The 25,266-nt window shown below is 44.3% G+C and overlaps 1 protein-coding gene across 1 annotated transcript; it reads left to right on the top strand.

The window, feature by feature from the left end:
- The first annotated feature begins 15,817 nt into the window (after window positions 1–15,817).
- On the top strand, window positions 15,818–18,165 carry LOC147364992 (seminal ribonuclease). The gene is made up of 2 exons (XM_086322163.1): window positions 15,818–15,869; window positions 17,332–18,165. The coding sequence occupies exon 2, from the start codon at window positions 17,357–17,359 to the stop codon at window positions 17,807–17,809; it is 453 nt and encodes a 150-aa protein (XP_086178289.1). The 5' UTR covers window positions 15,818–15,869; window positions 17,332–17,356; the 3' UTR covers window positions 17,810–18,165.
- The last annotated feature ends 7,101 nt before the right edge of the window (window positions 18,166–25,266 follow it).

Below are 25,266 nucleotides of genomic sequence, written 5' to 3'. Positions count from 1 at the left end.
CTGAAGAACAACAAGAAGAGATGAGAGCCTTCTTAAGTGAACAGTGCAAAGAAATAGAAGAAAACAATAGAATTGGAAAGACCAGAGATCTCTTTAAGAAAATAGAGATATCAAGGGAACATTTCATGCAAAGCATGGGCACAATAAAGGACAGAAATGGTATGGACCTAACAGAAGCAGAGAAGATTAAGAAGAGGTGGCAAGAATACACAGAAGAACTATACAAAAAAGGTCTTAATGACTGGGATAACCAGGATAGTGTGGTCACTGTCCTAGAGCCAGACATCCTGGAGTGCAAAGTCAAGTGGGCTTTAGGGAGCATCACTACGAGCAAAGCTAATGGAGGTGATAGAATTCCAGCTGAGCTATTTCAAATCCTAAAAGATGATGCTGTTAAAGTGCTGCACTCAAACTCAGCAGTGACCACAGGACTGGAAAAGGTCAGTTTTCATTACAGTCCCAAAGAAGGGCATACAATTGCACTCATTTCACATGCTAGCAAAGTAGCAAATGGTCAAAATTCTCCATGCTAGGCTTCAATAGCAAGTGAACTGAGAACTTCCAGATGGTTAAGCTGAATCATAGGGAAAGCAAGGGAATTCCAGAAAAATATCTACTTCTGCTTCACTGACTATGCTAAAGCCTTTGTCTGTGTGGGCCAAAACAAACCTTGGAAAATTCTTGAAAGAGATGGGAATACCAGACCACCTTACCTGTCTTCAGAGAAACCTGCACGCAGGTCAAGAAACAAGTTAGAACCGGACATGGAACAACAGACTGGTTCCATATTGGGAAAGGAGTATATCAAGGCTGTATATGGTCACCCTGCTTGTTATATATGCAGAGTAGATCATGTGAAATGTCAGGCTAGATGAAGTCCAAGTTGGAATCAAGATTGCAGGGAGAAATATCAACAACCTCTGATATGCTGATGACACCACCCTTATGGCAGAAAATGAAGAGAAACTAAGAACCTCTTGATGAAAGTGAAAGAGCAGAGTAAAAAAGCTGGCTTAAAACTCAACATTCAAAAATCTATGATCATGGCATCCAGTCCCATCACTCCATGGCAAATAGATGGGGAAACAATGGAAACAGTGACAGATTTTATTTTCTTGGGCTGCAAAATCCTTGCAGATGGTGACTGCACCCATGAAATTAAAAGATGCTTCTTCCTTGGAAGAAAAACTATGACAAACCTAGACAACATATTAAAAAGCAGAGACATCATTTTGCTGACAAGGGTCCATATAGTCAAAGCTGTGGTTTTTCCAGTAGTTATGTATGGATGTGAGAGTTGGACTGTAAAGAAGGCTGAACACTGAAGAACTGATGCTTTCAAATTGTGGTGCTGGAGAAGACTCTTGAGAGTCCCTTGGACTGCAAGGAAATCAAAGCAGTCAATCCTAAAGGCAATCAATCTTGAATATTCATTGGAAGGACTGATGCTGAAGCTAAAACTCCAATACTTTGGTCACCTGATACAAAGAGCTGACTCACTGGCAGAGACCCCCTGCTAGGAAAGATTAAAGGCAGGAGGAAAAGGGGATGACAGAGGATGAGATGATTGGATAGCATCACTGACTCAATGGACATGAGTTTGAGCAAACTCTGGGAGACAGTAAAGGACAGGGAAACCTGGAGTTCTGCAGTCCATGGGGTCACAAGGAGTCGGACACGACCAAGCAATTGAACAACACCTTGAGAAAAGTTTTAGAAAAATGAAATTGAGAGTAGCTGAAGTCAGCAAGCACATAGTAAGTCCAAGGTTCTTTTGCTCCATTCATCCTGCCCTCTCAGGGTTTTGTCTGTGACATGCCAGCAGTCATTGAGTCTAGCCCAAATCTCCCTCCATGGGTTGGTAAATAAGAGACTTAGGTTAGAAAAGCATGTATTTTTGTTTCACCAGCAGTGAGGTGTGTTGTTAACACTCTAAACTGAAACAAAAATCAAGAACTTCAAGGAGAACGAGTCCCTACCTTTCTCATCAGGTGCACTTGAGGGAGCTCATCAGGAAAGGCCACCACCTCTGAGGGCAACATTTCAAACAGCCATGAGCTGTCAGGCTGCTGTCCTGAGAAGGGAAAGTAACTGAAATACTCATAGGAGAAAGGTTAAACAAGTGATGGGACCCATGTAGGATGACAGACTATAGTGCTATGAAGTCCACCCTAGGAGAAACCATACGGGAGTGGAAAAATTCCTTTTATAATGAGTGCAAAAGCAGAACACACCACACATTTGCCTTTTGGTTGGTGAGATTACAGCTGAGTAGATTTCAGATTTTTCCAAATTTTCTCACGTTTCTTTATTGAATGTATGTTACTTCTTTAGAAAAATTTTAAAATGTCATTTAAAATAGTTGTCCCTTAAATCAGACATTCTGAGGTCCTTTCCAGCCCTCTGCTTGCTGCAGTGGGGACTGCGCCTTTGTCTAGAATCTTGGACTTCTCAGGTACGTGATATTGATGGGGGAGTATTTGGAATCCCAGGGCTGCTCAGAGAATTCTTGACTACTTTTCATGGGGTCAATACCCCTTTCTCCTAAGAATCCTCCAGGTAAAATGCTTTGCCCTGTGAATAAGTGCAATTTCCCCTTTGTTGTCCTTCAGAAGACTGATTGGTAACACACAGCATCCAGGGAATCACTATTTTGATGCAACAATAGTTTTTCTTAGAAGAATTGACTTTTCCCTTGGTCTCTTGACATTCTTTCTTTAAAAAAAAAAAAAAAAAAGGCAAAGTTCAAGGTAAAAAAGAAAGCAGGAGCTTTGTGTGAATACAGATAGAGGTATAATGAAAAGTTCCATAAAGGATTTCTCTGGTGGTTCAGTGGTCATGAATCCACCAAAGCAGGGGACATGGCTTCCATGTCCAGGAAGATTCCACATACCAGTGTACAAATAAGCCTGTGCACCACAACTACACAGCCTACCCTCTAGAGCCCGAGAGCCGCAACTACTGAAGCCCAGGCCCTAGAGCCTGTGCTCTGCAACCAGAGAAGCCAGCACAGTAAGAAGTCCATGCATGAGTACTAGAAAGTAACTCCTGCTCACTAACTGGAGTAAGCCCACATGCAGCAGCAAAAGCCCAATGCAGCCCCAAAATAAAATAAGTAAATAAATATAAAAATTTTAAAAGTTTCATGAAAAGCCCTGATCCTTTAAAGCTGTGTGACCTCAAGCCAAGTGCTTGTACCTTCTTCTGAGTCACCCCAGAGCAGCTTGTATTAGCTACAGAGGGGTCCTTGCAGACAAAGTCTTTCAAGCACCGCAAAAAGGAAGGGAATTTGTTAAGCTCTTGCTTAACAAATGAAAGAACAGGAGCCCAATCCAGATTACCTTCCTTTCCCATGGCTATATGGGAAATAAAACCATCTGTGCAAATATCACATTATGTGATGGAATCAACATTATACCTGTGAAAAAGTAAACATGACATTAACTCTTTTAAGCAACATTGCTTAAAATTATTGTCAGATTTGATGTATTTTCACCATTAAATGCTTATTAAAAAAAAAGAACTTTCTCTTATGTAGGGTTATGGGACAGAGAGCGGTAACTACGGGGTCTGCCCATTATTCTACGGAAAATACACTCTCATTAGGTCTGTCATATCCAGACTCTCAGCTTCAGCTTAATTGAGAAACCATCAGGAGAAAGATCCATGCATATTTGTACAGTTATCCTCTGTACTTAGATCTGTGTTTGACACAGGGCAGACTTCCACATTTATTTACGGAAGTGAATTTCCCTGTATTCCTGTCCAGCTAGAGAGACAGTCTTATCTCAAACCACATGCACACGTACACGTGTGCACGTATACACATGCATATGCAAATACACATGCAAATGCACACCGAACTGAGTGCCCAGAGGAACTAAACTTGTCGTCAGTTAACCTCAACCAGGACACCTGACACCTGGAGTTAGGTGAGTTCATGGTGACAAGGGTATGGAATATCTGAAGGAAGAAAAGGAGTCAAGAAGAAGAAAAAAGCAGGAGGAAAGGGCAGGAGTATAAGGGGAGACAAGTGAAGACTTCATGAGAAAGTGAAGTTTCTAGAAGCTTCTCTTTCTCCCCCCAGGGCAGAAAGTTGGCCAGGCATGGAGACAGATGAGTGGTCACATCTGCTGGGGGCTCCCTGGGACCGGTGTGTCTTTGAATCCCCAATACCTGGCACACAGTCCATGCTCAGAAATGTTTGATGGGTGAATGGAAGGATGCCCTGTCCTTCCAAACACCGAGTTTCATAAAAGTCATTTAATATATGGGTCAGAATATTCTACTAGTCACATGTTATCCTACTTTCTGTTATGATCTCAGTGATCATCTGTCTGGGTTTTCTGCTTTGAACTTTAGCTGTCCTCTAGGATCGGAACCATGACTGGAACCCCAGAGATTCATATGTCTCACCAGCACTCTCCCATCGAGAGCTGGCTTGTTTCCTAGCCCCTTTGGCTGTAGACAAGAGCCTTCTCTCCACTGTTCATGCAAACATTACCACCTGACCAATACAGCCAGTGGTACCTGCTTTCTGAGGTAGCACAGTGGTAAAGAGTCTCCCTGCCAAAGCAGGAGACGCAAGAAAAGCGGATTTGATCCCTGGGTCTGGACGATCCTCTGGAGAAGGAGATGGTAATGCACTCCAGTATTCTTGGCAGGAAAATTCAGAGGACAGAGGAGACTGGAGGGCTAAAGGCCATGGGGTCACAAAGAGTCAGGAGTGACACACGGATCTGCCTTTCCACTGTGTTGGCTCTTCTAGAATTTTGACATCAGCCTGAATCAACTGGGCATTTTACTCTGGACTCCTGGTGCCTCTCCTTGGGAACTAGCTCTTTAGCCAGATCAATATATTTGGAAAATACCAGTTTCTTCTTTTACTCAGTGGCCTAACTCAGGGGTTTCTGAGTGACTGACAGTCAAATAGGGACATGACAGAGGGAAAGTTGGCAAATGTGATTAGATTATGGATCCTCTGAAAACTGATGCTGTGATGGAATGTCTGATTGTAATCCACATTAACGCTCAGTTCCTATGGTTAACAAGGCTTTAGAGAGGAGTATCTAAAAAGCAGAACCATCCAGGGGAGTTAAAAATGGAACCATCACTTGTAATACATTTGGTTTGCATTTCTTTTCTTCTCCTGAAAAATTGATCTCACAGATCTTCAATCCCCCCCATTATCTTAGATGATCAATAGTGCAGGAAGGAAGATTCCACAGAGTGCTCTAAGGGATCAAACATGTTTACTGATTCACATTAGTCAATGCTTACAGGTTAAGACGTTATAACTGAAACCATTGTTAAGTCCATTCAGAGGAGGTAAGAGTAAATAAAGCCATTTCTCTCTTTGACCTTCATTTCTTTTGTTCTTGATTATCTTGATAGTGACATGTAAGGATCTCTAATCACTTTGTACTTTAGAAGATCAGTACTGCAGAAACATTAGTCTGATCAGATGCTTTCCTGGGGAGAAAGAATAGCTCCTATGGGTTGAGGAGACTTTAAGAAATCTGCTTATCATAGTTGGTTCTAAGATATTTGCAATACATGTTAGAATATGAAAAGCTCTTATAAGGGGCTTCCCTTGTGGCTCAGCTGGTAAAGAATCTGCCTGCAATGCGGGAGACCTGGGTTTAATCCCTGGGTTGGAAAGATCCCCTGGAGAAGGGAAAAGTTACCCACTCCAGTATTCTGGCCTAGTCCATGGGGTCATAAAGAGTCGGACACAACTGAGTGACTTTCACTTCACTTGTTCTTTATCCTCACATGTTTATCCCCTTTCCCCATGGCTCCTGATAAATTTTGAAAAATGCTCTTGAAATATTTTATGGTCTCCTTTGGGTGCTGGGAGTCTTTACCTTCTCATGTTTGCTCTTAAGTGTCACTGTAGTCTTGGTCCACTAGGCAGTGAACCTGAAAATCAGGAAGAGTCACAGTTCTGAACAGAACTGATGGTGCCCACAGGTCACAGAGCTTTGCCAGATAGAAGCTTTCAAACACTGATGGAAAGGTCATGCCATTTACCTTCACGACACAAGGACCTACAAAAAAACAGGAAGAAACTTCCTGTAGCCTTCCTTCTCCAGGATAAATGCGAGAACATATTCTCACTCTTTTCCTCATAAAAGCCTCATGCTTCTGAGATGTGGATTGTTGGAATGCAGGAAACGTCTGAACTGAGGGGGCTTGTGAATGAAGTTGCAGAAGGAAAAATTGAGAAAACCTTCTTTCTTAATGTACATCTATTCCCTGATGCCACTGAGCATTCTGAGTCCAGAAAGTGTCTCTTTAAGTTTTCATAGCCTGAAGGGCCTCTATATGGGAACTCCCAACAGATATCCACTCATTCTTCCCTTTAGCATTTCACTTCCAAGGAAAGTTTTAGAAAAAGACATTTGCCCCAGATCTACTCTTTTGTAAAGAGTGGGTGTATAATCACTTACTGATGTTCAAGCTGGTTTTAGAAAAGGCAGAGGAACCAGAGATCAAATTGCCAACATCCACTGGATCATTGAAAAAGCAAGAGAGTTCCAGAAAAACATCTATTTCTGCTTTATTGACTATGCCAAAGCCTTTGACTGTGTGGATCACAATAAACTGTGGAAAATTCTGAAAGAGATGGGACTACCAGACCACCTGACCTGCCTCTTGAAAAATTTGTATGCAGGTCAGGAAGCAACAGTTAGAACTGGACATGGAAAAACAGACTGGTTCCAAATAGGAAAAGGAGTATGTCAAGGCTGTATATTGTCACCCTGCTTATTTAACTTACATGCAGAGTACATCATGAGAAACGCTGGGCTGGAAGAAGCACAGGCTGGAATCAAGGTTGCAGGGAGAAATATCAATAACCTCAGATATGCAGATGACACCACCCTTATGGCAGAAAGTGAAGAGGAACTAAAAAGCCTCTTGATGAAAGTGAAAGAAGAGAGTAAAAAAAGCTTAAAGCTTTTTTACTTAAAAAAAAAAAGTACAAAAAGCTAAAAAAAGCTTTTTTAGCTTAAAGCTCAACATTCAGAAAACGAAGATCATGGCATCTGGTCCCATCACTTCATGGGAAATAGATGGGGAACAGTGGAAACAGTATCAGACTTTATTTTTTGGGGCTCCAAAATCACTGCAGATGGTGATTGTAGCCATGATATTAAAGGACGCTTACTCCTTGGAAGGAAAGTTATGACCAACCTAGACAGCATATTGAAAAGCAGAGACATCACTTTGCCAACAAAGGTCTGTCTAGTCAAGGCTATGGTTTTTTCCAGTAGTCATGTATGGATGTGAGAGTTGGACTGTGAAGAAAGCTGAGTGCCGAAGAATTGATGCTTTTGAACTGTGGTGTTGGAGAAGACTCTTGAGAGTCCCTTGAACTGCAAGGAGATCCAACCAGTCCATTCTAAAGGAGATGAGCCCTGGGATTTCTTTGGAAGGAATGATGCTAAAGCTGAAACTCCAGTCCTTTGGCCACCTCATGCGAAGAGTTGACTCATTGGAAAAGACTCTGATGCTGGGAGGGATTGGGGGCAAGAGGAGAAGGGGACGACAGAGGATGAGATGGCTGGATGGCATCACTGACTCGATGGACGTGAGTCTGAGTGAACTCCAGGAGCTGGTGATGGACAGGGAGGCCTGGCGTGCTGCGATTCATGGGGTGGCAAAGAGTCGGACACGACTGAGCGACTGAGCTGAACTGAACTGAACAGTAGTGGAGGCAGGGAAATGTTAAAGAAGTAACAAATAAATAATTGAAGTTTCTAATAAGAGCTATGAAGGAAAAAGTAAGATGATTGGATTGAGGAGCTGGTGGATGAAAAGAAGAGAATTGCTACAGACTGAAGTTTTTCAACCTCCCCCAATTCCTATGCTGAAATCCTATCCCAAATGGGATAGTGTTAGGAGGTGAGGCCTTTAGGGTGATTGGTCATGAGGGTGGAGCCCTCACGGATGATATTAAATGTCTTTTTATTTATTTTTTTTTATTTGTGTCCTTTTAAAAGAGACTTTGGAGAGTCCCCTGCCTCTTCTACTATGTGCGCAGTGTGCTTAGTTGTTCAGTCATGTCCAGCTCTTTGAGATCCCATGGACTGTAGCCCACCAGGCTCCTCATGGGGATTCTTCAGGCAAGAATACTGGAGTGGGTTGCCATGCCCGCCCCATGGATCTTCCCAACCCAGGGATCGAACCCAGGTCTTCAACCCAGGCCTCCCACATTGCAGGCAGATTCTTTACTGCTGAGCCAAAGCATCTGCCTACAGTGCGGTAGACCCAGGTTTGATTCCTGGGTTGGGAAGATCTCCTGGAGAAGGAAATGGCAACCCTCTCCAGTACTCTTGCCTAGAAAATTCCATGGACGGAGGAGTCTGGGCTACAGTCCATGGGGTCGCAAAGAGTCAGACATGACTGAGGGACTTTACTTTCATTTTTCACCAAGAAAACCCTGGCAAAAAGAGCTATCTATGAACCAGAAAGCAGGCTCTCCCTAGACATCAAAGGTGCTGGTGCCGTGATTTCAGACTTCTCAGCCTTCAGGACCATGAGAGATGAATTTCTGTTGTTCATAAGCCGCCCAGTCTGTGGAAGTTTCTTGTAGCCATCTGGAGGCCCTAAGACAAGGACTATAGAGAGGGTGGTCAGAAAAGAACCTCTAATGAAGGGAAATTTAAACTGAAACCTGAAATATAACCTGAAATATTCAAACAGAAATATAAAAGAACATTTCATGCAGAAAGTGCAGAAGTCCAGAGCCAGGCAAAAGCTTCTCATCTTTTGGTGAAGTCAGTGGGTGTTAAATGATGAAGGAGATATGAAAAGAGAAGACGTACGTAATAGAAGAGTCAGCAGAAGGGTTAGCAGGGGATTCTCCAGGGAATAGATTTCCTGTCACAGAGTTGGCTTGGCCTCAGGAAAATGATAGAGAGAAATCCCCAATTTCTTAAAGAAAGAGACAATGTTGACTGCAGACTATCATTGGAATGAATTAGGGATCAGCTCACAAGAAGGAGCTATGCAAGATGTGACCCAAACTAGTGCACAGCAGCTGAGGAGCTCTCTGTCCACTGCTGCTGCTGCGTCGATTCAGTCGTGTCCAACTCTGTGCAACCCCATAGATGGCAGCCAACCAGGCTTCCCCTCCCTGGGATTCTCCAGGCAAGAACACTGGAGTGGGTTGCCATTTCCTTCTCCAATGCATGAAAGTGAAAAGTGAAAGTGAAGTCGCTCAGTCGTGTCCGACTCTAGCGACCCCATGAACTGCAGCCTACCAGGCTCCTCCGTCCATGGGATTTTCTAGGCAAAAGTACTGGAGTGGGGTGCCATTGTCTTCTCCCTCTCTGTCCACAGGGCCCCTCAAAGTTGGGAGTGTATTTATGAGCTTCTGAGGTCCTTCTTCAGAGGAAAGAGTGATGTAATGAGTCTCATTACTGACAGAGAAGTTGAGTGATACTTTCCATGGAGGACCATGCTAACATTTCTAACATCAGTGGCCGTCGTGAGGAGTATTCATTGAAATACCAGCAGCAGCCACACAACAGACTGTATTAAGTAATGATGAATTCTATTCAGATGTTACTTTCTCATAAGTAGTAAGAACAGAGGAAATTCCCTGACAGTCCAATATTTAGGACTCCATGCTCTCACTGCAGAAGGCACAGGTTTCATCCCTTGTCAAGGAACTAAGATCACAGTTCTTGGCCAAAAAGAGAGGGAGAAAGCAGAATGCAAACACAGAGATTTAACATTATTACCGAGCTGCCAAAAAGGGATGTGAAGTGGTCTGCTGGATTACTAAGTATAGATGTTGAAACTCATTTCATTAGTTTCCTATGTAGGTTTCCTTTTTGCAAAAAAAGAGGAAGAGGTAGACCAATCTCTAAATTAATCAATTATCCCATACATTAATGGCAATGAGAGATCACTGATAGAATAAAGAACTTCCATTTGATTTCCCCTTTCTCTATCAGTGGTCCAGTTTTTTTCCTTTATTGACATCATTTATCGTGCAATGGTACCCCACTCCAGTACTCTTGCCTGGAAAATCCCATGGACAGAGGAGCCTGGTAGGCTGCAGTCCATGTGGTCGCTAACAGTCAGACACGACTAAGCGACTTCACTTTCACTTTTCACTTTCATGCATTGGAGAAGGAAGTGGCAACCCACTCCAGTGTTCTTGCCTGGAGAATCCCAGGGACGGGGGAGCCTGGGGGGCTGCTGTCTCTGGGGTCGCACAGAGTTGGACATGACTGAAGTGACTTAGCAGCAGCAGCGGCAATCAATCTATCTGTGCAGGGAGCAGTCAGCCCCTCCTCTCTAGGTGCATGGCTACTGGGTTCAGCCTGCCTAAGTGCCTGATAGCTTGTTCTCAGGATGGATTCATTGAACCCTATCTCACAGACCTTTACATGTTCCTGATCAATATCAAGGCTTCCTTCTCATTTCCCTGCCTGGTGCAAACCCTGAACCCCTGCCCCCACTGTAGTTTCTCCAGCAAAGGCTTCAGTCTCCTGAGGTCACCCACCTGCTCCTCTCTTTTGTGTGCTTTTCAGCTGTCTCCATGGCGCAGCCTGAGGCTTGTGTCACTCATGCAAAGGTCTAGAGTCGCGGACCTGGAGGCTATACAGATTCCTTTCCTGTGCCATCCACGCCCTCCCAGCTGTGTATCATAGGGAGACCTGTCCACCTGTGAATACCTACACACATTCCAAGTCTCAGTTTAAAGGTCAGCTACTCTGCGGAGCCCTCCTTGGAACAATTCCTCTTCCTTTCCTTAGGCTCCTTGCACATTGAAAACTTTTTGTAATAGTTTGGCATGACTAAAGTGACTTAGCAGCAGCATAGAACTGTGAGTACCTTGAAGGCAAATACTGTGTCTCATCTCTGTGTGGTAATAAGAACTAGTGTGTAGTAGATGCATGGTAAATAATTGTCAAAGAAGTTAATTATAGTGAACATCTGTCTTAAGAGAAGTCAAGGAGGTGAAAGGAAGCAAAACACAGTACCCCATGTTAGTTTGCTTCCTGTTTTTGTATACAAATTTATCAGTTGGCCCAATAATATCCTTGACAGCATAAATGTTTCTACAGGTAGCCCTCCCCTTCAGCCTATAAAGGTTCCTGCCCACTGATTGACAGTGGGGGAGTTGGCCTTTAGACAGATGTCTGCCCTCCCCACCCCGCAGTTGCCAGCACTGGCAACAGAACAAACTTTCCTTTCACCAACCTGGGCCTCTTTAATGCCTCTTGGGTGGTGAGCAGCCCAACCTCACTTTTTGGTAACAATACTTAGAGATACCTACATGGTAGGCTATTGAAGAATCTTCTTTGGGTTTTAGAAAGCTTGTTCATACTTGAGCTGTGACCCTGAAATGTTCTTGTTGGACCAACTCCTTGAAATTCTGGCACTGAAAAAGTGCCACAAGAATGACCGTTTTCATGCAGCCATGCCCAACGCTTTGGTGGGACTCACCTGAGGAATGCAAAGCATCCTATGAGGCCCTTTTAGGGCAGGCCCTCTAACTTATTTTTGTACTCCCATTGTTGAATGAATGAATGAAAGATCAAATTCTAAACTGGTTAGTGTGGGTACCCACTCAGATCTACAGAGGTGATATGAAGGTTATTTTAAACAAGATATTTGAGACCCAGCAGATGCAGAAAGAAGCTTTTTTGGAGCATCTTGTATATGAATAAAAGCAGAATCTTCTGAGGGTAAAGTTGCTATAAATCTACTCATGGGAGTTTTACAGCCTGGGAAAAGATAGACCTCTCACATTTGCATGGACAGACATTATCACAAATTATTTTCCATCCCATTTATTCCCTTAAAATCTCATTTATTTCCTGTAGAATCCCTATTTGCTCCCCCCCACACACTGAGTTCAATTCAGTTCAGTCACTCAGTCATGTCCAACTCTTTGTGACCCCATGGGCTGCAGCATGCCAGGCTTCCCTGTTCATCACCAACTCCTGGAGCTTACTAAAACTCATGTCCATCGAGTCAATGATGCCATCCAACCATCTCATCCTCTGTTGTCCCCTTCTCCTCCCACCTTCAACCTTTCCCAGCATCAGGGTCTTTTTTAGTGATTCAGTTCTTCACATCAGGTGGCCAAAGTATTGGAGTTTCAGCTTCAACATCAGTTCTTCCAATGAAATTCAGGACTGATTTCCTTTAGGATGGATTGGTTGGATCTCCTTGCAGTCCAAGGGACTCTCAAGCATCTTCTCCAACACCACAGTTCAAAAGCATAAATTCTTTGTGCTCAGCTTTCTTTATAGTCCAACTCTCACATCCATACATGACTACTGGAAAAACCATAGCCTTGACTAGATGGACCTTTGTTGGCAAAGTAATGTCTCTGCTTTTTAATATGCTGTCTAGGTTGGTCTATGTTGTCTAGCTTTTCTTCCAAGGAGCAACTGTCTTTTAATTTCACGGCTGCAGTCACCATCTGCAGTGATTTGGGAGCCCCCCAAAATAAAGTCTCCCACCATTTTCATTGTTTCCCCATCTATTTGCCATGAAGTGATGGGAGTGGATGCCATGATCTTAATTTTCTGAATGATGAGTTTCAAGCCAACTTTTCACTCTCCTCTTTCACTTTCATCAAGAGGCTCTTTAGTTCTTCTTCACTTTCTGTCATAAGTGTGGTGTCATCTGCGTATCCGAGGTTATTGATATTTCTCCTGGCAATCTTGATTCCAGCTTGTGCTTCATCCAGCTCACTGCATGACAGGCCAATGAATCCAAGAGCTGAGGCATTGAATCAAAGAATATGACTTTATTTGAAAAGTTGGCTGACTAATGTCTCAAAACAGTTATCTTCCTTTGGTCTGGATGTCAGGTTTCTTTATGGATCAGAGATGGGGGAAGGTGAATAAACAAGGTAAAAAGGCCATTAATCTTGCAAGTGTTTCTAGAACGGCAAGTCTCAGGCAGGGTGATGTGTTAATTTCTTCCTTCCTGCCATCTGTAGGTAGACAGGGTTCTGAACAAGGCACTTTATTTTAACAGTCAGGCAGAGGGGCAGGATTCGCTGAGGCAGGCCTTTACATATGATTATAACAACAAAAACAAGTCGAAGAAACAGTTCCAACATGGAGTTTGAATTGATTTTTCCCTGCAATATATATATATATATATATATATATATATATATATATATATATATTTATATTTATATATTGAGAAATGAAATATTTCAGTAAACATGGATGTCACAGTCACCAGTGATTTTAGCTCTCCAATATGAGCTGGTGAGCCCTAAGGGCACCCAGCAAGGAGAAGAATAACTGCGGTCTGGTAGCCATCAGACTGAAGCCACTCCCTACGGTGAGCCTGAAGGGAGCTCAGGATGTGAACAACATAAGATACTGGCCCAGGATAGCTGAGATGCTTATGAAAGGAATGATGTCAGCGAGCCCACTCTGAGTCTTCCTACACATAGAAAAGCACTAAATTCCTTTACTTGGGACATCCAGTGTTCTTTAATTAACAATAATCTTTTCATGTTCACACTACCTGCCCTTTGCTGCAAAACTTCTATACAACCTGGCTCTTCCCCTCGCCTCCTCAGAGTAGTTCTCTCAGGGTGACTTGGGATACTATCTCCTGGGCTTGAAGTCCTAAATATTTCTGCTGAATTAAACTTAGCTCTCAACTTTTAGGTTGTGAATATTTTGTAACTTTGCAATATAGGCATAGTGTGCTCAGTCATGTCCAACTCTTTGCAACCCCATGGACTCTAGCCTTCCAGGCTCCTTTGCCCATGAAATTTTTCAGCAAGAATGCTGGAGTGGGGTGCCATTTCCTACTCCAGGGGATCTTCCTGACCCAGGGATCCAACCCGTCTCCTGCACTAGCAGGCAGATTCTTACCACATAGCCCCCTACATATATATTAGTAGGGGGTTTCCCTGGTTGCTTTGTGGTAAACAACCCGCCTGCAATGTCAGAGATGCAAATTCGATCCCTGGGTTGGGAAGATACCCTGGAGGAGGAAATGGCACCAACTCCAGTATTCTTGACTGGGAAATCACATGGACAGAGGACCCTGGCAGGCTGCAGACCATGGGATCACAGAAGAGTTGGACATGGCTTAGCGAATAAACAATGATAATAACAACAAATATATATGTGTGTGTGCGCTTCCCAGGCGGCATTAGTGGTAAAGAATATATATATATACACACACATATATATATACTCATATATGTCTGAGTCACTTTGTTATACACCTAAAACTAACACCATAATGTAAATCAACTGTATCTTAAAAGTAAATAATAAAAATAAAATTGTCTTCCAGCAAATACAGGTCTCTTTCTGGGAGGAAAGTCTATTGCCAAGAAATATGATGTTCTCTGCCGAGGTCCAGCCCTGGCTGATCCAGGGAGTTCGAAGCGGGGACGGCGTCGGCAAGGATCAGGATACAATAGCTTCAATTAGATATTAATTAGAGATATAAATAGTAATAGAATGAGGATAGCTCAGTAGGAAAATTCAGTGGAGAAAAGAGGCTGAGTAGCTTGGTTTACGCAGGAGACCAATAAAACTTCAAGACAAGAAGTTTGCACCACTTACGTAGGCCGCAGGCATCCTTCCGTTCTCCCGAAGGAGAGGAGACTCTGAGGCCTCCCCAGTTGGATCTTAGAAGCCCAGGCAAAATTAGTAAGCTTGGTGGGTTCCGCGCTCCAGATGGAGACTCAGCCAGAGTTTGAGAGAGAGAGTGACATGGGGAGACCAGTATTTCGAGAAACTGATCCCAATTCTTTATTTTCCAGAGTCTGTTTTTATACACTGAGGTGTTATACAAAAGTCACGCGGGGTCAGCCGTCCTGACGTTTATCAAAGTCAGGTGCTTCATACAAATGTCTACAGAGGTCTTAGGGGTGTTACATCATCTTCTGGCCAGGGGGGCCTGCTGACAATTTATGACCCTCTCCTTGTGACAGTGGTCAGTCAACCAGGACACTTATTTCTCCAGGGGTGATTATTCTTAAAAAAGACTCCACCTTCCGAAGGTACCAGATAAAGTTACATTCCTATAGGGTGAGGGTGTAGTGTGTTTTAATTAAGGAAAGAATTTACTTAGCCTAAGGTCTAACGTGATTAATATCAAAGGTTAATACTTATTTCTTGTATATATTCATTAATGTGTGTAAGGGCAGGGGATGTGGAGACTTAGCAACAAACATTGGCTCAACAAATGAAAAACCCTTCACCAATACAATTTCTAATCAGCCCACTATACTATACTAATAGTTTTCTAACTTCTCTAAAGAACCTGTTTTTAGAAGGTTTAAAGCATCTCGTGCCTCTCACGGTTGGGAGGCTGTGAGCAATCACATGTGGCCGGACAAGCCTGTCAGGTAGGCTAGAGAACCTTCAGAGGAGTTTGTAAGTTTGGAACACTCCTGTCATACCCAGGAATTATTATTAACTGGAACTCTAAGTTAACTCCTTATCCGAAAGAGGTGGTGGGGGACAGTCCCTGTAAAGTCAGAGGTGTAGGTGAGAGCACAAAGTAGTAAAGTAGGCAGGCTCTGGTTTTGGGGGTAGATGTTCGGGAATTTCCAGGGGGACTCCTGAGGCTCGATCCCGCCTTTGCGTATGTCGAGCCTCCTTCCTCATGACCTTTGCCACGGGTGGAGGTCCTCCCGCCGGCTCCCCGCAGTTCTCTATTTCTTCTCTAGAGGGGATTTTGCATTTTGGCTTTTCTCAAGTTCCTTTCCTCTACTCTGGCCTGTGGAAGGATAGGTCAGTGTAGATAAGATCGGCCACACACTGTTTGTCGTCATCCCAGGAGTATAGAATTGGCCAGAACTGGGTGAGTCACACAGAGGCTTCCTTCTCCTCCGTGTTCAGGTAATCATCCCTTCTCCAGATCTAGGGATCCTTCCAGCTGGGGGCAACTGGACACCTCTTGCCTTTCCCCTTGCAGAGGTGCTGGCAGGAGATGTGGAATTCTGGCCAAAGCAGCTCCAGGACTTCTGGGGAGAGAAAGGACCTTCCTTTTTCTCCCCTTTCTGTGATCATATGTGATGTGCCTTTTGCTAAACTCATGGCAACCCACTCCAGTATTCTTGCCTGGAAAATCCCATGGACAGAGGAGCCTGGTAGGCTGCAGTCCATGGGGTCTCTAGGAGTCGGACGCGACTGAGAGACTTCACTTTCACTTTTCACTTTCATGCATTGGAGAAGGAAATGGCAACCCACTCCGGTGTTCTTGCCTGGAGGATCCCAGGGACGGGGGAGCCTGGTGGGCTGCGGTCTATGGGGTCACACAGAGTCGGACACGACTGAAGTGACTTAGCACCAGCAGCAAGGGCTATTTAGTGCAGAACAAAGACTTGGTTGGGGTTCAAGCATCAGTGCCATAGTGACTTTCTCTGCTGCTTATAGAAAGAAAGGTTCTTATTGGCAGCCCCCAAAGAGGGTGCCTTGGGCAATTCCCAATCCCTTCCTAACATGACCTTGTTTTCCTGTGGACTGAGACCAAGATGTTCCTCCCACCCTGCTCTTCTTGAAACCCAATCCCCTTTTAATTTGTATAAGGTCCACATTCCTGGGATAGACTGATTGCAGAAACTGCTTTCTCCCTCAGAGACCAAGCTAGAGACTTAGGTAAGAAGCCCAAGAGTTGGTTTCAGAGGCTGCTTCTGCTTGAGGGTTTGAGAAGGGGGTTCCAGAATGACCGAGACTAGCCTGAGAATCAGGATGGGCAGACATGAGCAGTGGGTAGAGCTGGGGTCAGGAAAGGAAGACGCAGGCTGCAGGGAACCCATGAGGCTGGAGAAGGGACAGCACTCTGGCTGGGGAGGCTCAAATCTCTCTTAGGAACACAATGGCGTCCCTATGTTGTGGTGTCAGACACGGAGCTGAGCTTCCCTTGCATTGGAGGACAAGAGGGCTCTATCAACTGTGATCCTGGGTGAATACTGGGTGGTTATTTCAGGGGTACAGCTTGTCTTACTCAAAATCTTTCTTATTAATGGTTTATTCAAAAGGATCACCTAATGAGCTGCATGAGTGTATTTTATTTTCCAAATATATTTCATATCAAAAGACTTTCTATATTCAAAGACAGGACTTCTAGGATTTTAGGTCATTTCTGAGGTCACCACCTAGAGAGGCGGACGACCCCTCTGTAGGAAGTGGGGGTCAAATGTTTGTGGGAAGAGTATATGTGAGTATCTCCTTACTTAGAAAAACTCTTAGGAGGACAGACATCTTTCTGGTTGACTGTAAGCCAGGGAGGCTACAGGTGGGAGCTGGGGTTCTCTTTCTAAGGTGATGCTTTTCCTCCTCTCCCCCTTTTCTCATTCAGATTCCTCCAGTGGAGTGAGGTCATCATGGCTCTGAAGTCTCTAGTCTTGTTGCCACTGCTGGTCCTGGTGCTGCTGCTGGTGCGGGTCCAGCCTTCCCTGGGCAAGGAATCTGCAGCTGCCAAGTTTGAGCGGCAGCACATGGACTCTGGCAACTCCCCCAGCAGCAGCTCCAACTACTGCAACCTGATGATGTGCTGCCGGAAGATGACCCAGGGGAAATGCAAGCCAGTGAACACCTTTGTGCATGAGTCCCTGGCCGATGTTAAGGCCGTGTGCTCCCAGAAGAAAGTCACTTGCAAGAATGGGCAGACCAACTGCTACCAGAGCAAATCCACTATGCGCATCACAGACTGCCGCGAGACTGGCAGCTCCAAGTACCCCAACTGTGCCTACAAGACCACCCAGGTGGAGAAACACATCATAGTGGCTTGTGGTGGTAAACCGTCTGTGCCAGTCCACTTCGATGCTTCAGAGTAGATCTCCACCTGAGGCCAGAACAGTGAGATGCACCGCTTCATCACAAAGGCATCTGCCTCTCCCTCTTGTTTCCTTACCCTGAGGGCAATAACTCAAGTTAGTTAAGGTTTTTATCCCTGCAACCCCCACCACACACACCCACCCACACACACACACCCATATTTCCCTGGCATGAGGGCAATAACTCAAGCTAGTTAGGGCTCTTATCCAACATACACATGCTCCCCTGGCCTGAGGCTTGCCCCTGTGTAGTTTGGGGATTGAGAAGTGGGTTGTAATATGGGACCCATGTTAACCTAATCACTGCTACTTTCAATAAAACACACTTGCAACCACCTGAATTACTGATGCTGTCCCCATGCATGAGGGCTTCAGTGGTTGTGGTGCATAGGCTTAGTTGCTCCAGGGCTTGTGGAATCTTCCTGACCCAGCGATTGAACTCATATCCCCTGCATTGACAGGCAGTGCCACCAGGGATGTCTCCATTTTACTTTTTTTTGAGGAGCTATTGCCAAATCAGAAAGATGCTTCGCTCTCACTTGGAAACTTGGAACTCTCCTTTCAGAGGCTAGAAAGGACTTCAGAGATCACCAAATGAGGGGGTGATAAGTAGATTTCAGCTTGTGGACCAACTCTAAGTGGAAATGCCTGCCTAGAATGTTGTAGAAAAATGCCTAAACAGTGATGTGATGGAGCAGTGGTCTCCACCAAAGGCTTAAGGGAGGGGAGGGTGTTCGTGTCATCCATTGGCAATCCCTGAGCTAATGAAACCCCTGCCTTTTACAGGAGGGCACCCTGAGTCTTAGAGAGGTTAAGTGACCTGCTCCTGGCATCTGTTAGTTAGCGTCTGACTGAGACCAGACCCTGGGTGTCCTGACCACTCAGTTGTTGCTCCTTCCAGTACTGGAGTCTGCCACAAGGGGGAAATCCCCCAGTCTCCCTCCTTCACGGAGAGCTGTGGAGTCATAGCTTTCTTTGCCCGAGTTGTTGGTAGCTGTCACAGGTTCCCAGTGCACCTGTGAGGCTACTCAGTTCTCCACAACCCTTGCTTACATCATTGAAAAGACTAGACTCGGCTTCTGTCAGCATGTAATCCTTTCATATGATCCTCTGTGCACACTTGCATCCGGTTCTAGACAAGTTCACAGAACCAGAGAGAGATCCTGCTGCTGCTGCTGCTAAGTCGCGGCAGTCATGTCTGACTCTGTGCAACCCCATAGCCGGCAGCTCACCAGGTCCCTGGTCCCTGGGATTCTCCAGGCAAGAACACTGGAGTGGGTTGCCACTTCCTTCTCCATTGCATGAAAGTGAAAAATGAAAGTGAAGTCGCTCAGTCGTGTCCGACTCTTAGTGACCCCATGGACTGCAAGCCTACCAGGCTCCTCTGTCCATGTGATTTCTCAGGCAAGAGTGCTGGAGTGGGGTGCCATTGCCTTCCTACTGCCAACCAATTTAACCAGTGCTGTCATCATGTGTACATTTATAAATAGTGGAATCAATTGTGTGTTTTTAGGTAAAGTGAGTGCTTAACCTTGGAGTCTGTGGTGTGAGGGGCGGACAGCTGATTCAGTGGTAGTAGGGATCTCACTACTTACAGTGAGGATGGAGGAGGGAAAAAAAGGGAAGCTGTTTCTAGATCTATTTTCTGTAGATAGAATTTTCCCTAAGTTCATTTAACTCTTGCTTCCAAACTGGAAGTTCCTCATTAATCCTGCTGAGCTAGAGCTAAGAGAGCACTTTAGTGGAGGTTCAAACACTCACTTGGAGTTTTGCTGCACCTACTCTGTAGAGTCACCAGTTCTGGCTACTGGTTCTCTGCATGTTCTGGGCCAGGGGACCATGTGAGCCTCCTTCTTTGGGTTCCACTTTTCCACTGCAGGGGGCAGTGTTCCCTCCCTGGTTGGGGAACTAAGAGGCCACATGGTGGGACCAAAAAAACCAAACACCACCACCAACAAAAACCAGAGGTTTCTCTTCTGTGGAGAGAGTATTGCTGCCCCACAAATAAAGGAGTACTAACCTCTTCCAGGAGACTAACTCAGGCAGATTAATCTTAAAATTGAGGTGCTAACTGTGAAGATGGGCATCTGTACAAAGACAGAAATGACTATATCCTGTGATTCTTCTAAGATGGGAGGGATTGCCCTGCAACAATATTGCTACACTGGTGGACACCCCTCACTCAGTCAAACTGTGCTGTCATCTCTGGAATCTGGTAGAAAGTGAAAAATAAAAGCCATTTTTATAAAATAAATAATAGAAAATTCTGGAACAGTCATCCATTTCATAATTTGATCACTTTGAGAAAAGTTTTAGAAAAATGAACTAGAAAGTAGGTGAAGTCAAGCCTGAGCTTTCAGGGTTTTGTCTATGAAATACCAACAGTCACTGAGGCTGGCCCAGATATCCCTCCATGGATTGGTAAATAAGGGCCTTTGGTTAGAAGAATGTGCATTTTGTTTCACCAGCAGTGAGATGTGTTAACACTCTAAGGTAAGGTAATGTAAGTGAAGTCGCTTGGTCATGTCTGACTCTTCGCGACCCCATGGACTGTAGCCTACCAGGCTCCTCCATCCATGGGGTTTTCCAGCCAAGAGTACTGGAGTTGATTGCCATTTCCTTCTCCAGGGGATCTTCCCAAGCCAGGGATGGAAACCAGGTCTCCTACACCGCAGGCAGACACTTTACGGTCTGAGCCACTGTGGCGCTTTAGAGTTGACGCTCTAAACTGAAACAAAACCCAAGAACTTTAAGGACAAGTCCCTACCCTTCTCATCAGGTGCACTTGAAAGGGCTCATCAGGATAGTTCACCACTGAGGGCAACATTTCAAAGTTATCAGCTCTCAGGCTGCCATCCTGAAAAGGGAAAATAACTGAAATATTCAGCAGGAGGACACAGGTTAAACAAGTGATGGCACCAATGCAGGATGGCACATTTTGCTGCCATAAATTCTACCCTAGGAGAACTACATAGGAGTGGAAAACATTCCTTTTATGTTGCTGAGTGAAAAAGCAGAACATGGAATAGTATGTATCTCCCCACACATTTTACTTCTAAGTGTAATCAGGAAAAGTACTGGTTGGAAATTTGCAAATACCTAAAAGCATTTGTCTTTTGGTTGGTGAGATTACAACTGACTAGATTTGGAATTTTTCCAAATTTTCTAACGTTTATTTACTGAATATGTGCTACTTTTTAAAACTAGAAACAAATTTAAAATGTCATTTAAAATAGTTGCCCCTTAAATCAGACATTCTGAGGTTCTCTCCAGTCCTCTGCTTGCTGCAGTGAAGACTGCACACTTACCTGGAATTCTGGACTCCTCCTCAGGAAGGTGATAAGGATGGGGGAATGTTTGGAATTCCAGGGCTGCTCAGAGAATTCCTGACTACTTTTTATGTGGTCAATCCACACCTTTCTCCCAAGAACCCTCCAGGTAAAATGTTTCCCCCTCCTTATAACTGCAGTTTCCCATCTGTTGTCCTTCAGAAGACTGATTGGTAACATATACCTTCCAGGGTATCTTTATTTTAATGCAACAATATTTTTTCTAAGAAGAATTGCCACTGACTTCTCCCTTGGTGTCCTGCCATCCACTCTAAGAAAAGTCAAAGAAGCTTGATGTCAGCAAGAAAGCAGGATCTTTGTGTGAATACATATAAAGGTATAATTAAAAGTTCTATTAAGGACTTCCTGGTGGCCCCAGTGGTTAACAATCTGGCTGCCAAAGCAGGGAACACCACTTCTATCCCTGGTCCAGGAAGATTCCACATGCCAGGGTACAAATAAGCCTGTGCACCACAGCTGCAAAGCCTGCCCTCCAGAGCCCGAGAGCCGCTACTACAGAAGCCCAGGCCGTAGAACCTGTGCTCTGCAACAAGAGAAGCCAGTGGAGTTAGAAGTCCATGCATGACAGCTAGAAAGTAACTCCTGCTCACTGCAAGTAGAGTGGACTCACTGCAAGCCCACATGCAGCAACAAAAACTCAGCACAGCTAGAAAATAAGATGGTAAATACTAATTTTTTAAAGTTTCATTAAAAGCTCTGATACTTTTAAGCTGTGTGACCTCAAGCAAAGTACTTCTATCTTCTTCTGAGTCACCCCAGAGCAGCTTGTATTAGCTACAGAGGGGTCCTTACAGACGGTCTTTCAAGCACCAAAAAAAAGTACAAGCACTTTGCTTGAGGTTAGGTTAGGCATTATAATGGATCCTCTGAAAACTGATGCTGTGATGGAATGCTTGATTCTAACCCAGATTAATGCTCAGCTACTATGGTTAACAAGGCTTTAGAAAGGTATCTAAAAAGTTAGTAACACCATTCATGAGAGTAAAAAATGGAACTGTCACATTCATTTGGTTTGCATTTCTTTTCTTCTCTGGAAGAGTCTATCTCAAATGTCTTTAATTCCCCCATTATCTTAGATGATCAACATTGCAGGAAGGAAGATTCCACAAGGTCCTCTAAGGGATCAAACACATTGACTGATTCACATTAGTCAATGGTTACAGGTTAAGACTTTATATAAAACCATTGTTAAGGATATTCAGAGGATGTAAAGGAAATAAAGCCATTTCTTCTTTGACCTTCACTTCTTCCACTTTTTATTGTCCTGAGAGTGATGTGTGTGTGTGTGTGTGTGTGTGTGTTAGTCGTTTAGTGTGTCTGACTGTTTGTGACCCCATGGACTGTAGCCTGCCAGGCTCCTCTGTCCATGGAATTCACCAGGCAAAATACTGGAGTGGGTTGCTATTTCGGGGTTGAAAATCAGGAGGACACACAGTTCTGAACAGAACTGATGGTGCCCACAGGTCACAGAGCCTTGCCAGATAGAAGCTTTCAAATACTGATGGAAATGCCATGCCATTTACCTTCATGGCACAAGGACCTACAAAAAAGCAGGAAGAAACTTCCTATAGCCTTCCTTTTCTAGTATAAATGTCAGAGCTTACTCCCACTCCTTTCCTCATAGAAGTCTCATGCTTCTTCTGAGATGCAGATTGTTAGAATGATGGGAGTCAGAGTCTGAACTGAGGGGACTTGTGAGTGAAGTTGCAGAAGGAAGTTAGCCCATGTGAAAATTTGTGAGAACCTTCTTTCTTGATGTGCCTCTATTCCCTGATGCCAGAGAGCATTCCATGTCTAAAAAGCCTCTCCTTAAGGTTCCATAGCCGCAAGGGCCTCTATATGCAGATACCAGCAATCTGGGGGAGAGCAGGCAAGGGGAGGCCTTCTTGTGAATAGTGGTGCTTGATGCATAAAAATTGTAAAACAGTGGAATAGAAAATATAATAGAAAACAGAAACAGATTCACAGACATAGAAAACAAACTTGTGGTGAAAGGGGTTGGGGAAGGAATAAATGAAAATTTGGGATTCAGTTCAGTTCAGTTCAGTTGCTCAGTCGTGTCCGACGCTTTGCCACCCCATGAATCGCAGCACGCCAGGCCTCCCTGTCCATCACCAACTCCCGGAGTTCACTCAGAGTCCATCGAGTCAGTGATACCATCCAGCCATCTCATCCTCCGTCCTCCCCTTCTCCTCCTGCCCCCAATCCCTCCCAGCATCAGAGTCTTTTCCAATGAGTCAACTCTTCACATGAGGTGGCCAAAGTACTGGGTTTCAGCTTTAGCATCATTCCCTCCAAAGAAATCCCAGGGCTGATCTCCTTCAGAATGGACTGGTTGGATCTCCTTGCAGTTCAAGGGACTCTCAAGAGTCTTCTCCAACACCACAGTTCAAAAGCAGCAATTCTTCAGTTCTCAGCCTTCTTCACTGTCCAACTCTCACATCCATACATGACTACTGGAAAAACAATAGCCTTGACTAGACGGACCTTTGTTGGCAAAGTAATGTCTCTGCTTTTGAATATGCTATCTAGGTTGGTCATAACTTTCCTTCCAAGGAGTAAGCATCTTTTAATTTCATGGCTGCAGTCACCATCTGCAGTGATTTTGGAGCCCCCCAAAATAAAGACTGACACTGTTTCCACTGTTTCCCCATCTATTTGCCATGAAGTGATAGGACCGGATGCCATGATCTTCATTTTCTGAATGTTGAGCTTTAAGCCAACTTTTTCACTCTCCACTTTCACTTTCATCAAGAGGCTTTTGAGTTCCTCTTCACTTTCTGCCATAAGGGTGGTATCATTTGCATACCTGAGGTTATGACCAACCTAGGTAGCATATTAAAAAGCAGAGACATTACTTTGTCAACAAAGGTCCGTCTAGTTAAGGCTATGGCTTTTCCAGTAGTCATGTATGGATGTGAGAGTTGGACTATAAAGAAAACTGAGTGCTGAAGAATTGATGCTTTTGAACTGTGGTGTTGGAGAAGACTCTTGAGAGTCCCTTGGACTGCAAGGAGATCCAACAAGTCCATCCTAAAGGAGATCAGTCCTGGGTATTCACTGGAAGGACTGATGTTGAAGCTGAAACTTCAATATTTTGGCCACCTGATGCGAAGAGCTGACTCATTTGAAAAGAATCTGATGCTGGGAAAGGTTGAAGGCATGAGGAGAAGGGGACAACAGAAGATGACATGGTTAGATGGAATCACTGACTCAATGGACATGAGTTTGGGTAAACTCTGGGAGTTGGTGACGGACAGGGAAGCCTGGCGTGCTGCAATTCACGGGGTCGCAAAGAGTTGAACTGAAGTTTAGTCACGGAGAACCTCATTGTCCAGTGGTTAAGATTATCACTTGCAATGCAGGGGATGAAAGTTCAATCCCTTGTTGAGGAACTAAGATCCCACATGCTGGGGACAGCTAAGCCCACGTACTGCAACTAGAGAGTCTATGTGTGGCAATGAAGATCTTGAATGCCAGAAGTAAGAACTTGATACAGCCATACAAACTAATAATATTAAAAAGAACAAACTAAAATTTGGTCAGTTACTTAGAAACCAACAATTGAAAATATAATTCTAGTTCTAAGGACTTCCCTAGGATTACAGGTGGCGCTAGTGGTAAAGAACCCACCTTCTTATGGGGGTAGACTCAGAGATGTAAGATCGAATCTGCCTGGGTCCATCCCTGGGTCAGGAAGATTCCCTGGAAGGGGACATGGCAACCCACTCCAGTATTTCTGCCTGGAGAATCCCATGGACAGAGGAGCCTGGCGGGCTACATTCTATAAGGTTGCAAAGTATGGTACACCACTGAAGCGACTTAGCATGCTTAGTCACGAATGGTGACTAAGATGCCACACTTTGAGGGGACACAGGTTTGACCCTTTGTTGTGAGACTAAGATCCCATAGGCCAAGTAACAAATATATGTATGTATGTGTATATATATATAGTACATGTACACACACACACATACACACACACACACACAAAATCTAACAACACTTTAAGCATATTTATTGTTAGAGGTAGCAGTTCAGTTCAGTCACTGAGTCATGTTTGACTTTTTATGACCCCATGGACTGCAGCATGCCAGGCTTCACTGT

The sequence above is a fragment of the Bos grunniens genome, chromosome 10 (assembly GCF_055505025.1).
Source record: "Bos grunniens cultivar Pamir isolate PY7600 chromosome 10, Bosgru_T2T1.0, whole genome shotgun sequence".
NCBI classification, from domain to species: domain Eukaryota; kingdom Metazoa; phylum Chordata; class Mammalia; order Artiodactyla; family Bovidae; genus Bos; species Bos grunniens.
The sequence above is the reverse complement of the archived record's forward strand: the minus strand, read 5'-3'. Positions and strand labels throughout refer to the sequence as shown.

What these genes read in the sequence shown, in the direction of transcription:
- LOC147364992 (XM_086322163.1), top strand. Translation starts at nt 17,357, where the DNA reads ATGGCTCTGAAGTCTCTAGTCTTGTTGCCACTGCTGGTCCTGGTGCTG.